This window comes from Xenopus tropicalis, chromosome 1 (genome assembly GCF_000004195.4).
Source record: "Xenopus tropicalis strain Nigerian chromosome 1, UCB_Xtro_10.0, whole genome shotgun sequence".
Lineage (NCBI taxonomy): Eukaryota > Metazoa > Chordata > Amphibia > Anura > Pipidae > Xenopus > Xenopus tropicalis.
Genome location: NC_030677.2, coordinates 69,489,967 through 69,511,415, shown reverse-complemented (window position 1 = coordinate 69,511,415; position 21,449 = coordinate 69,489,967). Strand labels below are relative to the sequence as shown.

Below are 21,449 nucleotides of genomic sequence, written 5' to 3'. Positions count from 1 at the left end.
GAACAAGAATGGACCAGAGGTTATTAACATAGCAGCATAAAATATTGGTTTGCCGTGCTGTATAGAGTGGGGTATTATGATCCTTTCATATGTATGTATAAGTGTGACATTTTGCAACTTTATCCTATGTCTTTCTATGTGCTCTAGAATAATCAAAATTTAGTCCCATTTATTTGTCTTGATTTAACTCTGGTCAGTCAATATCTTATCCATCACTCTAGTCTCAAGTGATAAGGCTCTTTCTTTTAAAATATGTCCATTACCTCAGCTTTGTTCATACCCTTTGGCACTATATCATGGGTCTGAGGAGATTAAAAAAACCTGCTCAGACCCACCCTTAATATGGTGCCAAAGGATTAGCTAAAGTTCTCACAAAGGAGCTGCAGGCATGTGCCGTCTGGCACAGTGTGTTTTCTTCACAGTCATTTCTCTAAATAGTCTTCATCAATGTAATTTTTCTGTAGACTGGTGTTTCTATTAAGTCTTCCATGTTACCACTGTGCTAATACTTATTTACACAGACATTTTCTTCTTTTAAACAGACTAAGGAAAATACCTCATTTAGCACAATTACCTTCTCAGCCTTTAAAAAATAAACTGTACTGTTCAAATGAATAAAACATTTGCTCTTCCTTTAGAAAAAGATTGGATTCCATACTACTGAAAATAATTGAATATTAATGTGATTTTTAGAGGTATATTAATCATATGCCTCTAAAAATCCTATAGAAATCAATAGATAACAGCAGACATGTATGGATTAAGGAAACCCCTTTTTCTCAATCCATACATGTGTGCTTTTTCTGCTTCACTGCATTTAGGCCATTTAGTGGTATGTATATTATGCATTGCAATTGAGAAAATTGTTTTGTTTAAATTTACTATATATTTCAAAGATAGTAGCTTTGTTCTCCTAATTGTGGTGTGCCCTCCAAAATTATATTGCTTAGCCCCTTTTTATAACCCCATTTTATTTTGTACACAAACTTGCATTGTGTTGTTGTTTTCTGTCACATTTACTGCTCTGTTGCACATAACTAATACTTATTTTAGGCTTGGGCCAAACATAGAACATACTTCTTACTGTCTACAGAAATACCCAAGAAGATTTAACGTGTAGTAAAACCTATGGTTAGTGTCACTTGAGCCAGTCACTGGGTTACCAATAGCCTACAACTCAGGAAACACAGAGAGCAGATGCTGACCTAGTACAAGTGATGGACATCAACAAGATGAACAACAAATTCTAAGACAACTTGATGGTACAACCTATCACTGTTAGGGTAACCACTTAGTACTTTACTAACCCAGCTGGTAAAAATGACATTTGGTACAAATTTTATACATATAAAAGAAAGATAACAGAGAAAGGAAGGCCTGCATGATCACCCTATACCTGCTTAGTGAGGCCAAATTATGCACATTTATTTTTCTTCTAGCATCCTTAACTGAATTAGCTGCATGACATAGGGCCAAATTGAAATACTATTTGAGGTCCCAACCAGAAAACTAGCGATTCTGACCTTCCTGTTCATCTTGAGTGACTGACTTGATTCAATATTTGAAATACCAGCCATAAATCAACACATGGCTCCAAACCTGATGGCGTGCTGTAGTAGTTTCCACCAGAACATTAACCATTAGCATGTTATTACTGTTTCCTTTCACAGTATTTTGCAGGTAGAGTGATATGGTTCCTTCCAAGAGTGCCAGCTTGATTCAGTAAGGTGAAAACACTGAACAGAGAGTTACACACAAGATGACATCCAGTAAAGACTAAAACAATCATCAGACAGTTTTATTTTTGCTTTCACCACCCCTAATTTGACCTCAAATTGCACTTTAAACCCTATCTAGGAGCCTTTTCTAACACACCTGCATTATATAATCCACAACCAATTAATTTAGTACAGTTTTAGTACCGGGCTATTCCTTAAAACTGGAAGATAACCAGAAACAATAAACATCATCACTATCATGTCAGCTACAACTTCCATTAGGATATCTGTGGGGAAAGAAAATTGCTGTACACAAGGGCTTGTATAAAGGGAATACAACCTGCAGTGAATTCCATATTTCAGTGAATCTGCTATACAGTATAGTGTATACTGGGAATAGTTAAGCTAATGGCCTGGTTGGTTTGTAAAAAACAATATAGTCTAATTAGCCCATCATTTTTCTGCTAAGACTAACGACTGCTCTAATAATTTCAGCAATGTATATTTATCTTTTAGACACAGGAAAGGTGAGCTGCATACAACATTTTTGTGTACACAGATATGCACAAAAAATATGAAGCAATTGTCATACTATGCTTAAAAAACATCTTGCACTCTTCATCATTCTCTCTAGCTATAGTGTGATAAATACCACTTACATTTACTATAGTGAACACTGCCTGAAATTATCTTGCTAGTTTTCATTAAGTTAATGGCAAATTTATACAGTACCACAAATATCCAAACATGAGGGAATAATTATACTGATTACTGACTTGTTTTGCAGGAAAATACAAACAGTTCTTGTTTTTACAAGTTGCTGATCGTTTAGGAAATATGCCTAAACAATACATTTAGAAATGTAATCGGCATTATGTAATAAACACCATTAATTGAATTCAAATTAGCAAAAATAAGAATAGAAATTCACATTTCACAAGGCAACAATGTTCTTTAGTTTATTGTATTGAGCATTGCTCAGATTTGCTTAGTTGAGACCTGCTTAAAGGTGTCATAGTTTTTGGGGCTCAAAATAACTGATTCATTTGGGTGTTTAATAGCGCTTCTGTTTGGAATTTCAGCAGCTGGTTGCAAACTTCTTGTTTACCTTAGCAACCAGGCACTGGTTTGAATTAGAGCATGGAACATGTAGGAGCAATTTAATCAATAGTGAACTGCACACTCCAAAAAGTACAAAAAAAAGCAACATTTATTTATCAAATACGATTTAGCCCAAAAAGTGTCTTTATCAGGGGTTAAAAAGGGTACAAAATTGGGTTACATCAATCCATATAACTGTTTGCCAAGTTATTTTTTATAAACAAATAGTGATTTAAATTTGTTTTAATTTGTTTTACCATTTTTTATATATTTGTCTCTTCCAGGTATCAGATCCACACAGGCCTTCAGCATTCTATAATAAGACCATCACAGCCTAACTGTTTGCCACTGGACAATATGACACTGCCTCAGAAACTTAAGAAGGCTGGCTATCAAACACATATGGTTGGAAAATGGCATTTAGGATTTTATAAGAAAGAATGTATGCCAACTCAGAGGGGATTTGATTCTTTCTTTGGCTCACTTTTGGGTAGTGGAGACTACTACAATCATTATAAGTGTGACAGCCCTGGTATATGTGGATATGACCTCTATGAGAATAATAATGCGGCTTGGGACCAAGACAATGGTATTTATTCAACAGAAATGTATACACAAAGAGTACTGCAAATTTTATCCAGCCACAATCCCAACAAACCATTATTCCTTTATATTGCTTATCAAGCGGTTCACTCTCCTTTACAAGCCCCTGGAAATTACCTGGACAATTATAACTCAATACTAAATGAAAACAGGAGAAGGTATGCTGCCATGCTGTCATGTTTAGATGATGCTGTTAATAATGTAACAACTGCTTTGAAAAAATATGGTTTCTATGACAACAGTATTATAATTTATTCATCAGACAATGGTGGCCAGCCAATGGCTGGAGGCAACAACTGGCCACTACGTGGGAGTAAGGGGACATACTGGGAGGGGGGAATACGAGCTGTTGGATTTGTACATAGCCCAATTTTGAAAATGAAAGGTTATATTTGTAAAGAGCTTGTTCATATAACAGACTGGTTTCCAACATTAGTCACTTTGGCAGGAGGGGAAATTGATGAGGAAATACAATTAGATGGCTATGACATTTGGGAGACCATAAGTGAAGGAAAACGTTCCCCAAGGCAAGAAATTCTGCACAATATCGACCCCATGTATACTAAGGCCAGAAATGGTTCTTGGGCTGCTGGTTATGGTATTTGGAATACTGCAATTCAATCAGCAATACGAGTAAACCATTGGAAACTGCTAACAGGAAATCCAGGTTATGGAGATTGGATTCCTCCTCAGAGCTTTAGCAATGTAGGACCCAACCGCTGGCACAATGAAAGAGTGACATTAGCAAGTGGAAAATCTGTATGGCTTTTTAACATAACAGCTGACCCATATGAAAGAATAGATCTGTCTGACAGGTACCCCGATATTGTAAAGCAGCTGTTAAGAAGACTTGCACAGTTTAATAAAACTGCAGTTCCAGTGCGGTACCCTCCTAGAGATCCAAGGAGTAACCCTAAACTTAATGGAGGGGTATGGGGCCCATGGTACAAAGACCACTCTAAACGAAAGAATCCTAATGCAAAAAAATCTAAGAAGACCAAGAAAAAGCAAAATCATAGAAAACAACAGTATTCTGGTTGCCAACCTGTTTCAGTGAATTCATAGATACATTGGGGCTAAAGTAATAAATGGTGCTACATACAAATGTTTTTGCCTGTAAAAAAATTGTTTTTCACTTCTGCTAAGTTACTGTATATTTTTTGTATTCCATTTTCTCTTTTTTTTTTGGTTCTTAAATTTACTCTTGTTTGGGAAGACCTTATATTTATATATATATATATATTAAAAAAAAATTACCAAGCATCATACTGCAGAGTATCTACCTTTACAAATCATCAAGCTAATAGAATTGATGTAGTGGCCCTACACTGTACTCAGGGATTTAGTTAGTGGGTAAGTCTTAGTATTTACAAATTGATAAAGCATAAAATACATATTGGCACATTAAAGCATATTATATTTATTTTCCGAGCTATATATATTTGCAATAGTTCAGTGTGTAAGGCATTATCTACAAACATTTTTTTTCTATTGCTTGTTGCCTTTCTAGGGCCCTGTCAGAGTTCTCATAAAACATGTTTCCTAATTTTGCACACTTTAGTAGCTAAGTCATTTAAAGGGGGCCTATCACCCATATATAAAAAGATGTATAATAATAAAGCCATACCTGTTATAAAGTCTTTTAGAAAACTCAGCTGTCAATGATATATTGCTTTCACAATCCACACTTCCTAGGTGTCACTGCACTCCTCTTATCCCCCCTCCTCACTGTCTATAATTGTGTATTCAGTGCATGGGCATAGGAATCAGGTCCCCCACTTTGGCACATAAACAAGATGTTGGTATGATACAAAGCTTGTCTTAATAACAAAATGACTCCTGTCTAGTTGCTGTAATTCTGGAAATTTGCTGGAAACTTTTAACTAATTGATATAGTGTTAGTAAAGTCTGTTTTGCTTGACTAACATGACAAGGACTAACATGGATTTGGAATTAATTCTTTGGGTGACAGGTCCCCTTTATGGTAATAAGGGTGCAGTGATATAAAAGCCTAGCCTAATGCACTTTCCAATACAGATACTGTTGTTATAAAACCAAATGTATATTTGTGCCAATGTTAATCTGTAATTCTTACTCATTTTGAGAAAGTTACTGTACATTCACTTTGTTCTTGCATAGGGAAGTGTAACTAAATGGGAATGCCAACATCCTTTCTATCAGAACCAGGTGCATAGTTCGTACATCTCTGTTCCACATATTAGTGATGTTTTAATAGAAAATGTCCTACCCTCTAGAGATGGACATGTAGAGGGAACCCTTCAAACACGTGCCTTCCATTATATTTACTAAGAACACTGTGAAGCTTGTATATTTGCCAGTGTGTAAGTGTGATTTATAAGCACAAGTCAAATATGGTGTAGAATTATTGTACCATGATGATTGCTCACTCAGCTTAGGGATTTTCCAAATACAACAAATTAGAAATTAAAATTGAATTTGTTCAATTATTAGGAATTGTAATGATAAATGTACTGTATATTGAACTCTTCAATACATGTTTGGTCTCTAGATAATTTCTCTTACGGTTTAGCTAGAAAACCAAAGGAATGAAGTGTTTATGTTAAATGACAGAAATAATGATGTAATGAAAACTGTCGCAATTTAAAAAAATGTATTGTAACAATAGTTACATTTTATATATATTAAATTATTTTATTTTTATGTACAAAATGTGTTGGAAGTATTACAAAACAATTTCAATGATTAACATTCTTAGCGACATAGTTGAATATGTTTAGAGGGCTATCATCTGCACAAAAACTATTATTTTTATTTATCCCAGTTCATGAAATAATACTGTTCACATTTTCTCAGTTCATCTAGTGGGGGAATTTGTGAGGCAAGCACTCCTCATATTTTCAGTAGAATATTCTCACATCAATTTTTGCCACTTGATCCATAAAAGTAAGAATGGTGTGCTGTATTGGATAGAATGGTTCTCAGCACAAGATGTCTAGGAGGTAGGAGATTTTTGAGAAAATGGATAAATCTTAAAATCAATTTTGCATTTAGAGTGAGATTTCTCATACTCACTATCTTGACCTTGGATAGTGCATTTAAATGTTTATGGTCTAAAAATCTCTACTAATTGGTGTTACAACACTCATTAAGGGGCAGATTTATCAACATCAGATTTTGATGGTTTTAGAGGTTTTCTCTGAAAACGTAATTTTTTTCATTTCGCCGCACAAATGAAAGAGTAAAAAAAAAATGTAAAACCACGAAGCAAAGAAGTAATAGTAAGTTGAAAAAGGACGGCTGCCATTGACTTCTACATCATGACCTCGACAGCTTTTAGATTTGTTGCCGGTTTTGTTGCATAATACTTGGCAAAAAAAACTTTTTAAGTAAAAAAAAAATATTTTTAGCAAAAAAATTATGAAAAAAATCACCTTTTGGGGCAGATTTATCAAAATGTAACTTTGTGAAGAAAATAGATGTGAAAATAATAACTGCGACAAAACTCATATGACTTTTCTTTTTGAATTCTAAGGTGACAGAATATTCTTGCACATGTTTTGTCTTTGAAAAGAAGTTGTACGCTGTTCCATTCCATTCATTGTTTCATTCATTTTAAGGTTAAAAAACTTGAATGGCTTAATGGGGAAAGTATATAAATAAATTGAGTTGTTAGAGACAACTCTCATTGACTTCTATGGAACCTCACCAGCTTTTCATGGTCATTGAGAATATTCTCAAGTATATACACGGTTTTCGCTGTGTTTTTTCTCAAGGCTTAACAGCCCTTACCGGGATTGAGGTCAGGACCAAGTTGAAAGCTGGGTTCAGAATGTACAATACCAAGGGGTTAAACAAGTGTCAGGCTGAATTCAGGCAAAAGTTTCTGGCAGGCGGCAATCAGCGCAGTCAGGAGCTGAGCAGAGAGTCTAAACCGGTAGATAAAGCAAAAATAACAATTTAGGCACACCCAGGAGCTTTCCAAAAAAAGACCTATAATCAAACATTGAACCCAGGTACTGAGCATCCTTTTATTTAGAATTTGGCGAAAACCACTTGGCATCTGTGGGTGTTGACGCTTTGAAGGAGGTGCCGCCAGGAAGAAGCATGGCCAGCAGCGCACCTGACAGCTCTCTGTATTCACCAAGTGGCTAATTAGGGATACCACATTAGAATTTTCCATTTAACTGGGTTTGGATCCTATTTATATACACTGTGTTACTGATTCAATTGATTTATGTGCAAATCCACTCAACATTTAATATATATATTGTATATTTTGATGATGATGATTTTTCCTCGTATAGGTTCACTAACAAGCATTGATGAATAAAACCTTATAACGTTCAGCAATGCAGGAGTTGTACTATTGGCGCCAATAAGGAAAAGGTTGGTCATACAGCAAATACTGTAGCTCATTAGGTCAGATTTACATGTCTGCTTGATGAGTTTTCCAGGTACAGGTATGGGACCCGTTATCCAGAATGCTCGGGACCTGGGATTTTCCAGATAAGGGGTCTTCCATAATTCGGATCTCCTACCTTAAGTCTCCTAAAAAATATATTTACACAGTAATTAAACCCAATAGGATTGTTTTGCCTCCAATAAGGATTAATTATAGTTTAGTTGGGATCAAGTACAAGGTACTGTTTTATTATTACAGAGAAAAAGGAAACCATTTTAAAAATGTGAATTATTTCATTAAAATGGAGTCTATGGGAGATGGACTTTCCGCAATTCAGAACTTTCTGGATAATGGGTTTCCAGATTAGGCGTCCGATACATGTAATAGGCCCAAGGGAACCACCCTGGGCTCTCTAGAAGACTGTCTCTGATTGACTTAATTGCTTTCCAATAGAATTGTTTTGCCACCATATTGATTCATACAGTTAGGATCAAATACAAGGTATTGTTATCATTATAGAGAAGAATAAAATTGTGTTAAAAAATCTGAATTATTTGCTTAAAGTGGACCTGTCACCCAGGCATAAAAAGCTGTATAATAAAAGCCCATTTCAAATTAAATATGAAGCCCAAACACATCCAAACCCATTATAAAAAAAATTAAAAATCCCAACTGTCAATCACATATTGCCTGCCCCGCCTCTATTCCTTAGGCATTTACTTTCAATTCTGAACTTCTTAGATGTTGCTGCACTCCTCACATTTCCCCTCACAATCTAATTGTGTAACCAGTGCATGGATATGGGTATCAGGTCCCCCCATACTGGCACAGTATTGTGTCCACAAAATGGTGCCTGCCTGCTTGCTGCAACTGTGAATTCCAAGGCTGAAGAAAATAAGATTAAACTAATTTATATAGTGTAAGTAAAGTTTATTTTTCTTGACAAACACAATAGAAAACAATCTGGAATTATTTCTTAGGGTGACAGGTCCCCTTTAAACTGGACTGTATGGGAGAAGGCCTTTCACAATTCTGAGCTTTCTAAATAATGGGCCTCCAAATAAGAGATACCTATACATTTATATAATTTTTAATTTTACCCAAATATTTATTCACCCACATGAATCCACATACCATGAAAAAAATGAAAATAATTCAAATAAGCATGGCAACCACCGAACTGCAATATTCAATTAAAAATAGTTCAGAGTTCAGATACATACAAGTTTCACACAGACAATTAACTTAGAATGTTGGAATATTCTGTACTCTCTGAACTACCAAAAACTGGAATCGTCGATGCAAAAGAAGCACTCTTTTACCTACTGAATGTTTGCTTTATTTAGACTATTGAGAAACTCCCGCACTTAAATCATAAAAGAGATTATAGGGCTCATTTACTAAGCAACTGCAAGTGTGATCACTCTAAAATGTTGTATATATCGATGCCATTCATTACTTCTAAACACACTCCTTGCCAGTGCGCTGAATAGTGCGTCTGTTGATAACAGGGTTCCTAACAGGTTGTGTCAATAGGCTTAACAGTGCCAAAATAATTACAAACTAATGCTGCTTTAACTACACATACCAGAAATGACACAATCCCCACTGACAATTTTGACTACAAATTACACACTGAACTGCATTTGTAGATGACTCTTTGGAACCCAAAAATTCAAGTTTTTTACATCATTACACAAGTTTTAGTAGGCAAGTTTTTTGTCCGAACAGTACTATTTTAGCAAAAGGATATCCTTAAAAATTAATGTTGCTATAAATGCCACATTTTATATAAACTTACTGCACCAGCTTAAAGGTACAGCATCTCTATAGTAGTAATGATCCAGGCCTTCAAGGTTGCCACAGGAGCTCCCGATCTTGGATTTTTTTAAAAGTGTCAGTGACACTGCACATGCTCAGTGGGCTCTGGGCAGCTGTTTAGAAGGTAAGCTTAGGGGTTGTCACAAGTTATCAAGCAAAAAATAAGATTGGCCTGTCATAGAAGCTGATACTACAGGGCTGATTATTAAATTTGGGTGTTGGTTGCACTGGTTTTAGAGCTGCCATGTACTAGTAATCTGTATTATTTACTAATCAGCGTTATATTGTGACCTTTATATTCTATATATAAAGTATATTGTGAGTCAGTCCCTAAGCTCAATAACTGACAGCAGCACAAAACATGTGTAGTAAATTAGCAGAAAAGAAGATGGGGGGCTACTGGTTGCATCTTTGAAGGCACAGATCTTCCCTGCTAAAGGGCTGTGGGTGCCTTGGGCAGGTACAGAAACCCAAAGCACAGTGTGCAACATTTCTACCCTACGGTTATAGTTAGAATTTATTTCTCTAACTGAACACATTTCATGCCAATTCACAGCTTTGCTATACAAAAGGACTAGAAGCAGCAGACTCAGGCACTCTGAGAGGAATGAGCAGAACGCTTCCCAACCCACAGCCTACAGAATGTGTAAATATATAACTGTTTATCCTAGACTACATTTGTACATCTTAAAATTTGCCTTCAAATGAAACCACAATAAAATAGACAGAGCTTTTAGCATTCTATAAAAGCGTTCTCTCTCAACAGATGTTAGGAAATCCATTTGGTTTAGATGTAAACACAGCCCAGATCAAATCCTATTCAGATGTATGTGTTTATTTGTATTGTATCAACAACGATAACACATCAGAGTCAGATTAAGATCACAGCAAGATAAAATGGTCAGAATGTTTTGGGGCAGAGGAAAATATATGATTATGATCATAAAAAACAGTAGTAAAAAAATCTTCTTGAAAACCGGAAAAGTGAAGCAGAGCCAACCTATCATGTGAAAAGCTCAGTTCAATCCACAAAAGGAACCCATATAATTGCCCTGGAGAGGTGGGAGGTATGGTTTCATTTTTTATTCCAATGGCAAATAATTTTGTGCTTTTGGATCACTTGGTGACTTTACTTGTCAGTTAAGCTATCTCTATTATATATTATAGGATCTATTTCTTGAACCTCTTTCAAGAGGCAGCCTCACCTTTAACTGAATCACACAAAACCGTGGACAGGGTGCTAGTGTAAAAATACACATTGTGATTGACTGAAAGTAGCAGGGCATGGGAAGGATTGGGAAAGTGAAATCAGATCTGGATTAAGACTAAATGAGGCCCTAGATAGAGTAGTGCTTTTGGGGGTTCCTACCTTCAACTCCTAGACCCTTGCAATTATATTGCAGGCAGCCAGATGACTAGACTTGCCTTGGGGAGAGAAATTATTGGTGGAGCACAATGAGGGCCGAGGGCAGGCAGCACCATTGGAGCAGTTAGAGGAACTAAAAGTAATGTTGTGCACTGCTAAGCTCATTCATTCTCTATGAGCTAAACCGACTGTATCAGTGCTTTTAATCTGGTCTGCTCCTCCCCTATGCTACATTGTGAGTGGGGTTTCAGTGGCGCAACGTCAAAACAAGGGGAAGGGAAGCAGCAGGCAGGCAACTGAGTTACGAGTGATACGTTGTAATAGAACATGAACATTTGCAGTTTCCTCCCAAATCTTTGCAGTTCTAGTCAGGAAAACTAGACCCCTAAAACTAGTCAGGCCCTAGGCAAGTGCCTAGGGCACCTAATCTGGCCCTGGCAGAAATAATTTAGATTGAAGAAAATGTGAGCTAAATAAAGAGAAAAAGGAGAGACAGGTAGAAAGTGTGCAAAGAGGATGGAAAATGAAATGAGTGAAAGCAAATGATGACAAAAGTCATCACTCATGTAAACCAAAGCAAAAATGTAATCCTCACTTGAATCTGCTACATAACTGTTTTTCACTAGAGTATCTGTATCAGTTTCCTCTCTGTAGCTAATTTTCTATTAGTCCAGTCAACAGAATGGAGCTGCGGGGGCATCAGAATTACAGTCCGATCACGAATGCTGAAGTGGCTGAAGCAGAGACCATACCTGATTTACAGTCTGGACATCTTGGATCTGACAAATCTGATTATCATAACTGAACAACACAGGCGCTGTTGTTTTTTTTATAAGTTCCGTTTTAATTTTTAATTTAATATGCAAATGATAAGCTGGCTATAAATACATAATACTGAAAAACAGAGTTAATATTGCTGAATAAACATTGGAATAACGTGGAATTTATTTGGGTTCTCTTGGGTATATTATATTTTTATATAAAAAACTTCAGCACAGAGTGTAAAGGTGAAGGTGAGGTTATTCTTTTGAAGTGGTGGATAAAACATGATGTGAAGGCTAATGTTACGAAGGGTGACTAGTGTGCTGCATGGAAATGCCAAGGGACATTTCTCATCTCAACTTGCTGCATCTTCAAGATTCACTTCCCAGTTACATCCAACGTAATCTGACTGGGAAGTGATTTGTAGCCAAATCCTAGCCCTGATGCAAATGTGTTATGCCAACACAGGCAGTGGCAAAGTGCCCACTCACTAGTGAATAAACAGCATTTGGTGCAGCTGCAGCAAAACTGGTAAAGAAATAGTAACTGATCCCTTAGAGATGTAGCGAACTGTTCGCCGGCGAACTAATTCGCACGAAAATCGGGTGTTCGCAAGTTCGCGAACTTTTAGCGATGTTCGCAATTTTGGGTTCGCCTTAGCTGGAGCCAAATTTTGACCTCTCACCCCAGAGCCAGCAGATACATGGCAGCCAATCAGACAGCTCTCCCTCCTGGACCACCCTCGGACCACTCCCTTCCATATATAAACCGAAGCCCAGCAGCCATTTTACATTCTGCCTGTGTGTGCTTGTTGAGTTAGCATAGGGAGAGAGCTGTGCAGGGGTTTGAGGGGCAGTTTAGGTAGCTTTGCTGAATAGTAATCTACTTTCTACTGCTCTGTATGTAGCTGCTGGGGACAGCTGTCCTGCTGATCTCATCTGCTGTAACCCAATAGTCCTTGTAAAAGCAGTTTATTACACAAGTTTAGAAATGTAGTGTGATTTCTGCCCTTTACAGCACAAAACGCAACGCTGTGTCAACAACGTATTTTTCAGAGAAATTTTTGCCCTTGATCCCCCTCCTGCATGCCACTGTCCAGGTCGTGGCACCCTTTAAACAACTTTAAAATCAGTTTTCTGGCTTTTCTAGGTTTTAAAGTTCACCTTCTCATTGAAGTCTATGGGGTTCGCAAAGTTCGCATAAGTTCGCACTTTTTGGCAGAAGTTCGCGAACGGGTTCGCTAACATTTTTTGTGAGGTTCGCTTCATCTCTATTAGTGATCTATTCTCAAGCCACCAATCTCATGCTGGAATAGACATCAACAGTTAAAGTTTATCCTCCCCCACAATCATAAAAACACTGGGCCCACACTGGGGCAATACTATAATACTTACATTCCTCAAACAGCAAAAAACATTTAAAGAGAGAATTCCTCCACTAAGTAAAAGTGAAACAATTTAATTGAATACAGTTGTCTTTAGCGATAAGGGAAAACAATATTCAGCTTGAGTAACTATGTAAACTCAAACATGTGTGCACACATACAATTCCTCATTAAATATATTACTACCATATTGGAAGGAATAATTGAGTAAAACTATACTCTGCTGAAAGATTCTGGGCAGCGTTGGACCCACCACTGCCACCACCTTCATGCAAAACTGAATATGGGTGCTGGATCCACAAGGACCAGGGCCCATTTTCCAAGTATCCTCCTGATTCTGGGGTTGGAAAGCACTGATTCCCATGAGAAAGTCTAACTAAAAGAAGTTTTTCTCTTTTTTCTGGTTCCATTTAAAAGAATACTGTGAAAAGCATGAGGGTCTCCATGTGCAGGATATTGTGCAGAAGATGTACAGTACTTGGGGGAGAAGCCATGTACCTGTATTTTGAAACTGGTATGTGATTTTACTACATGAGGAAATGTTCTGGAAGTATGTCTAGAGTCAGTGCATTTCTAAGAAACTTAAAAGAGATTCTTGATGAATGAGGAGACCTTTGCCTAGGATTATAAGCCGTTGTAGGCAGGGCCCTCATTTCCTACTGTATTGGTTTATCTGTATTTATTATTTACTCTGATGTACAGTGTTGCAAAATTAATTGCTGCTATAGAAATAAATGTAACAATAGTAGTATTACACCTCCTTATTAAAGAGAAGATACAGATGATTTCCTGTTGGTATATTAGACTCCCAGCTAATGTAATAGAGGCAGGTTGTAGGTAGCTAGTACTTATGTGTTACAGAAGAATAAACTGGCCCAGATTATAAAGGGGATTTGTTTTACAGGACCTAGAAACATCATAGCAGTACAATTTCAGTTATAGTCCTACACATCCTGTAGTACCAGTTGCAATAAAAGGTTTGTGGGTGACTTTAGGGCTGGTACTGGGGGTTTACATGGGCTCCCCTAGTCATCCTGTGATTAGCCCAATGGTTGAAGGACTAGCTAGCCAAAGATCTGAATGTCTAGCTACCTCAACAAATAAGTGGATTTTGCAATGCACTGTCAGTTGAAACTTTCAACAAGAGCAGGTAATACTGTCGGAATAAAACACTGTATAAATAGGTTTCATTTAAAACTTTGAAAAAAAACACCTTTTCAGCTTTAACAGAATTATTGCTTTTCTAGGCTAAAGAGAATATTCCAGGAACCGAGACTGTAAGCAAGTAGTGTGACCTCATATATTAAAGCAGAAAAGAAAAATGTGGTTCTGTTCAACAGAAAGCTTTAATAAGGACCAAAGCTGTGCTTCACTGGCATCTCCTGTGTATCTGATGACTTCCACTTATGTGCTTCTTATTTCCCTGAAGAGGCTGTTATTAAATGCTATGTAAGGAAGTGCTCTAGATTGTATAAGCTTCTTTCTAAAAAACGCAGCCACATTTATATTAAGAGTCAATAGTGTTTAATTATTGTATTCCAAGTGCCAACAGAGAGACTGACACCTGGATTTAACCTTCTTTAACTGCATCATTCAAACTGAGTCTTATATTATTATATGCAGACATCATGCAATCTGGGCAGCCTTCCGTTTTTTTGTTTTATTTCTCCTCTCAGTCACATTGCTATGTGCTAGAATATTTCAATATGAATATCTACACTACTGAATTCATTGCTTTGGGATGACATTATGAAGGGGTCTTATTATTGGGCCTTTGAAATATTTTTAATCCTCCATACACTTCCTGACACTGAAGCTATCACAAGGGGGCAAGAAGAACTGCAAAGTGGTGGAAGATGGTTGTCAGGCAAGGACAGTAGGGAGAGCAGTAGCATGATGAATAGAGACATGATTTGCTCTTCCTTATTAAAGGGCATTATATTGACATGCCTTCTTAAAAATAAACAGTAAGGCCCCTATCAAGTATATAACTAAACATATTGACAGGTTGATAAGGATTTCTAGCACATGTATGTGTCTTTTATGGGACATGAATGTATGCACATAGATAAAGATTTATGTTCCCCAAATTGGTAAGATTGTTTTTTAGCCTTTTTCCTTAAAGAAAACGTGGGCGACTGAAAATGTACAGTTGTGCTTTAATCAATGCAGAGTAAAATATCAGTATTAACAGAACAACTTTATAAGGTAACTGAGAACATTTTATCCCTCTGTGCAAATGGCTATTTTGTGGAAACACAGTTGCTCTCATTAAAGAATCAGTAACATTAAAAAATGAAAGTGTATGAAATCAACTAAAATATAATGCAGGATTGTCCTGTGCTGGTAAAAGTTGTGCATTTGCTTCAGAAACACTAATATAGTTTAAAATAAATACATTTAAAATAAATAAGCTGCTGTGTGGCCATAGGGTAGCCATTCAAATTGAAACAAGGCTAAATGGCACAACAGATAGGCTTTCTAAAACACCATTGTATTCTACAGAGCTTTTCTGTTATCTGTGCCTTGAGTTCTTACACAATGAATTTTTACCTGTGTTTTTCCTATCTTTCATCATATGGAAACAAAGGTGTTAAAAGTCTCTTCAATGAGACTGTACCCAAAAGTGCTCAGATAAACACTCATACATAGTTACATAGCGTTGAAAAAAGACCATCAAGTTCAACCCTTCCAAGTAAACCCAGCACACACATCCTATACTGACCTATCTGTACACTCACATACATAAACTATATATACAAACATTAATACTAGCTGTAGATATTAGTATCACAATAGCCTTGGATACTATGTTTGTTCAAGAAATTATCCAGCCCCCTCTTAAAGGCATTAACAGAATCTGAGCAAAACAAGCAGCGGAGCACCACTGAGATAAAAATTAGTAGTTATGCGTTAGTAATGCGTGGTGACATCACAGGGGAGCATGCCCACAATTTCCCAGCACGTCAGGTACAGTATCTGTCTAGCATTAGCATCATATTAATAATCAGCTTTGAAATAGAACTAACCTTTTAGTTTGTTATAGAATGTTCGATTCTTAGCAACTTTTTTTAATTATTAGCCTTTCTCTTCTGCCCTTTTTCAGCTTTTAAATAATGATCACTGAGCCATTCAGCCAAAAATCTATTGCTCTGCAAGGCTTCAATTTTATTGTTATTACGCATTGTTGTTCCTTTTCTTTCTGTTCAGGCCCCCTACTATTCATCTTCCAGCCTCTCATTCAAATTGCTGCCTCTGGTTGCTAAGGTACATTGTCCCTAGCAAACAGATACATGCTGAAATTCTAGACTTGAGAGTTCCTGACAAATAAAGCTAAATAATAAAAAAAAATGTACAAAATGCAAATTGTCTCACAATATCACTGTCTGTATCATACTAAAGCTGAACTACCCCTTTAAAGGGACAGTTTACACCTAAAAACACCCCCCTTCATTCATAAAAGTGCAATTTGTTTGCAGCTCCCTGTATAGCATTGAACAAACCCCTTCTCTAAACAGCAGCCTTTGAGCAGCCCATTATCAGGGGCTTCTTATTGGACTTGTAATTTGTTTTATCTAAACTATTTGTGGGATCAGAAATTGACAGGAAGTGCTAAAGTACCTTGTTTAGTGCTACAAATAAGAGAAAACATAGATTTTTTTTAATGCAAACTATAGGCAAAAAGTACAGTATGTTTAGCACATGCCCTATTCATTAAGCTCATGTTGAAACGTGGCATACTGTATACTGTCCCTTAAAATAAAATTCTACTAGTGTTGAACAGACATATTTTGTTATGAGCTAAACCATAAAGAAGCTGTTGAAAATCTAACCTTCCCTCTACATTTGTTTTTTGGTTTTCTTGGATTGCATTCTCTTCATTCCTTTTAGAAGTGCTTTAGCCAGTACCTATTGTGATTGCTTCCTGTCATTACATTCATATGATATGCACCAGTTATAGGAGAAGTGGTTGGGGCTGTGCCACAATTGTTCAGTAATAATGCAATATGACTAGGAATAAAGTTGTTTCCCCTGGACACATGCGGCTGCCTGCTGGAAAACTAAGAAATACTATCAGGCAGATTATTCTTCCATTCAAGCCTGCTGTGACAACTGGATTCGCATAGTGCTCCAAGAATCTGAAACATTCAGGTTTACTGGAATACATAATATACCCTCCATGTTTAAATTGTTTGCTTGTGGCTCAAGTAATTATTGTTACTCTTTATTTACATAGCACTGAAATATTCCACAGCACTTTACAGTGATTATATATGATTTCCTGCACAAGTGGAGCCCACAGCTTAAGGTCCCTATACAAAATAGTCATCTTCATTATGAGCCAATTAACCAGCCCCTATGGTTTTGTTGTGCGGTAGGAAACTAACATAGACATAGGGAGAACATACGGCTCCTTGCAGATAATATCGAGGCTGGAATCGAACTTAGGACCTGAGTTAGCAATGCTAATCACTCTGCTCCAGGCTGCTTTTACTCAAATGACCTTGAATTTGGCTTCTTGAGGAGTGATTTATGATCAAAAGGATTACATTTTATATTATTACCTTGGTATATTGGAGATCATATCCTGTATCTTCACCAAATTACTTATATGGGTAGGATTGGGATATTCTAGCAAGAATGAACACTGCTGTTCTTACAGAAGGGATGATGGTGCCATTCTGGTTACATTTTGAATTTGATCTATAATTGATTCCACTAATTGAATATGTGCATTAGACAATTCTGTGATGGGATATTTGAATGTGCACTGAGAGATGTTATTCTATTTCTTTTGGTAGTGACCCTTTTTGTTAATTTGTTAATGCATGCGTCCCTGACGAAGGCACTTTTGCAGGCTGAAACGCATTGGGTTGTTAGATGTTATAAATGTATTTATAAACTATAGTTCTATTAAGATTCTGCTTAATGTTAGAAAGGTTTACACTGAATGGCCCAGGGTAGACTGTTTTGATGATATATTGATGATATATTAATGATATATTTCCATTACTAAGAGGTATGTGTACATATGTTAAGATTTCATGGTGGCTCAGTGGATAGCACTCCCGTATTGCAGTGTCAGAGTCCTGAGTATGATTCTGGCCTGATCACTGTCTATAAGGAGTTTGTATGTTCTCCCTGTATATGTGTTGGGTACTCTAGTTTCTTCCCACATTCCAAATAGATACTGGTGGGCTTCTGATTTCATTGACCCTAGTGTAAATATAATAAGGACCTTAGATTTCAAGCTCTGCTAGAAGAGTGAATGAATAATAGTCTATAAAATCTTTATAAATGTGTAAATGCTTTGTGAATTACACATAATAATACTAAAATATAAGTAAATGTTAAAGGCATTGTTCACCTTTAAATTAACTTTTAGTATGCTGTAGAGAATGCTATAGTGAAATAGTTGGTCTTCATTTTTTATTACTTGCCTTTTTGTTCTGCAGCTCTCCACATTTCAGCAGCTTTCTGGTTGCGAATATCCAATGTAACCTAACAATCAGGCAGTGGTTTAAAAAAGAGACAGGAATATGAATAGTAAGGGCCCAAATTGAAGAAAAGTAATGAAAAGTAACAATAAAAATAAAATTCTAGCTTCACAGAACAATGAAGAGCTGCTGAAAAATTGCTAAGAATAGCCCATTCTTAAATATACTGAAGGTTAAACCCCCCCCCCCCTTTGAAAAGCAATACAATTGTTTTGCCCTCTTAGGATTTATGCAACCTTAGTTAATATCACAGATAAATTACATCCTTACTAGAAATAAGTGAGGAATTGTTTAAATAGGACGCTGTATTATTTCAGAGCTTTCTGGATAACAGGTTTCTAAAAAATAGATCTCATAGCTGTGGTAAATGATGATAATCCATTACAATATTTTAAGAAAAAATTCTCAGTCGCACAAACCCAAACAGTTTCCATTTTTTGCTGTGATATTGAATTATATATATATATTGGTTTGACAAAAGCATAGAGATAAACTAAGAAAACTAAGAAAAGGTCAGCAATAAAAGAGAGTCACATAGAGATCAAGCTGTGTTGCTGTTATAAGAGAGTGAACAGTGATGAGCTTGTCTGCCAGTCGCCTTTCTATTAGTCAGGATTTCTGACTTGTAGTGTGACCCTTTATTCAGCCTGACAGCCTGTTCATCTGTATAACACATCTGTTTAGAGCTTTATAGTCCACAGAATGAAACTGCCTTTATATAATATTCATGAATACAGACCTATTTTCAGCTGACAGCTTCCTATAAGAGATGCAGCCTTACTAACATTTATGCCTTGTAAGTATTTATATCCTGGCCTCTCTTTGTCGTCTTTTATATATTTTAAAAAGCTTACTAGAATTTATAAAGTCACTGTTGTATGGCGCTGCAGCAGCCATAGAGAAAAGAGGGCTTATTTATTAAGTGCAGCCATAGCTGTGGTTGCACAACTTTTGCCACAGTCATTGCAGGAATCTGCCCCATTTAGTAATGGTATGTGTGTCTGAAGCTGCTCATGCACACATTAACTTACCTATTTGCCTGCTTAATTCCATAGTTATCTGTATAATGCATTTACTTTGCTATAACTGGGATTATGTAATAAAAGACAGCGGGAAATGTAATAAATTCGGAAACTGTAAAATATTTGAACAAATAAGAAAAAATATTCTAATTTTTAATATTGTTCATTAGACTGTGTGAATTTTAATTGTGCATTGTGAACTTTTAGGGTGAAGACACATGGAGCGACTTAGTAGCAGCTACTTGTCATGGCTAGTATATGCCAGAAAATACCCTGCCATAGACAATACTGAGAATTGCCTCTGCTAAAACACACGTGGAGACAGTTATCAGTAAATGATCAGCGTTGTCTATTTTAGTAGCTGTTACAAGTAGCTGCTACTAGTAGCTCCATGTGTTTTCACCCTTAAGGGCTCTGGCACACGGGGAGAGTAGAATCTCCATTGTCGCTGGCGACTAATCTCCCCGAAATGCCATCCCACCGGCGCTAAAAGATTATGCCACCTCCAAGCATGCCTAAGGGCTCTGGCACACATCGCCGTTGGGATGGCATACGCGGTGCCGCGATTTCCCTGAAATTTTGGAAGTTGCCTTGAGAGGAAACTTCTGCGATTTCGTGGAAATTGCGGCGCCGCGTATGCCATCCCACCGGCGACTTACAATTTTGCCGGTGGGATGGCATTTCGGGGAGATTAGTCGCCCGCGTCAACGGAGATTTGTGGCGGGCGACTTTTCTCCCCGTGTGCCAGAGCCCTTAGGCATGCTTGGAGGGGGCGTAATCTTTTGGAGCAAACTCAACTTTATTAGTTTTAACTTATTAGTTTTATTACATACACTGTACACTGTCGCAATCAATAACATTTATTCCACAGTCAGAAGTGGTAGCTAAACAGTTGTGTGTGTTCGCAAAGCCTGTATTAAATTCACATAAGAGGAACATTCGTTCGCACAGAGGCATACATTTTGGCACTGCAAATAATTTTTCGTTACCAACTTTAATTACATTCCCCCCCTAAGTTTGCCCAGGAGCAGTAACCCATAGCAACCAATCAACAGGAAGCATTTACTGGTCACCTGTTTAAAAACAAACATCTTATTGGTTGCTATGGGTTAATGCTCCTGGCCAGACTTAGTACCTTTTATTACATATAGGGGAATGTCCTCTAAATATTGTGAATTACAGCCCCTGGCTTCCCTCCTCCAGCTCAACTGAGATGGGCAATATGGGAACTGGGACACTTTAACACCTACAGATTGCCTGCCCTGTTGAGTTTATTTGAGTAAACATGCCACTAATTTTCTTTATGCTTTCTTTATGATTTACAGTTGATAAACCTGTATCTCACATTTCAAATGTACTCAAACCTAATTGATAAAATTAGATTTACAGCCGACCAAGAAGCCAAAAAAAAGGTCTGTTTTATTCTTAAATGTTCATATAGTTGCTGGTGACTGTGCTTTTTCCATGTTCCACCATTCAGGATGGCTTACTTGAATTACCAACAGCGCTCTGTGTGAGCTTGCCTTGAAAAAATGTACATGAATGTAATAGTCCTTTCTGTTCCCCAGAAATATATTAAAACCAGATGTAAAATGTAAATGTATCTCCGCTGGTACAATATTTAACTACATACATTCTGTGATCATACTGCAGGCTTCTGCTAAATTGCTTACTTCTACAGGACCTGATTTCAGTGTCCATTATTAGCAGAAGTGTAATGTCAAATGTCATCATTTTTAACATGCATTAATTAGAACTGAATATCTTTATCCTGCATTGAACTGGTAAAG

General features: G+C 36.9%; 1 protein-coding gene across 1 annotated transcript in view; it reads left to right on the top strand.

The window, feature by feature from the left end:
• arsj (arylsulfatase family member J) overlaps positions 1-6,737 on the top strand; it is a 36,800-nt gene extending 30,063 nt beyond the window's left edge. Inside the window, exon 2 of the mRNA XM_002934253.5 lies at positions 3,104-6,737. Within this exon, the coding sequence (XP_002934299.2) occupies positions 3,104-4,487 (1,384 nt within the window). The 3' untranslated portion in view covers positions 4,488-6,737. The remainder of the gene's footprint in view (positions 1-3,103) is intronic.
• Positions 6,738-21,449: the final 14,712 nt, after the last annotated feature.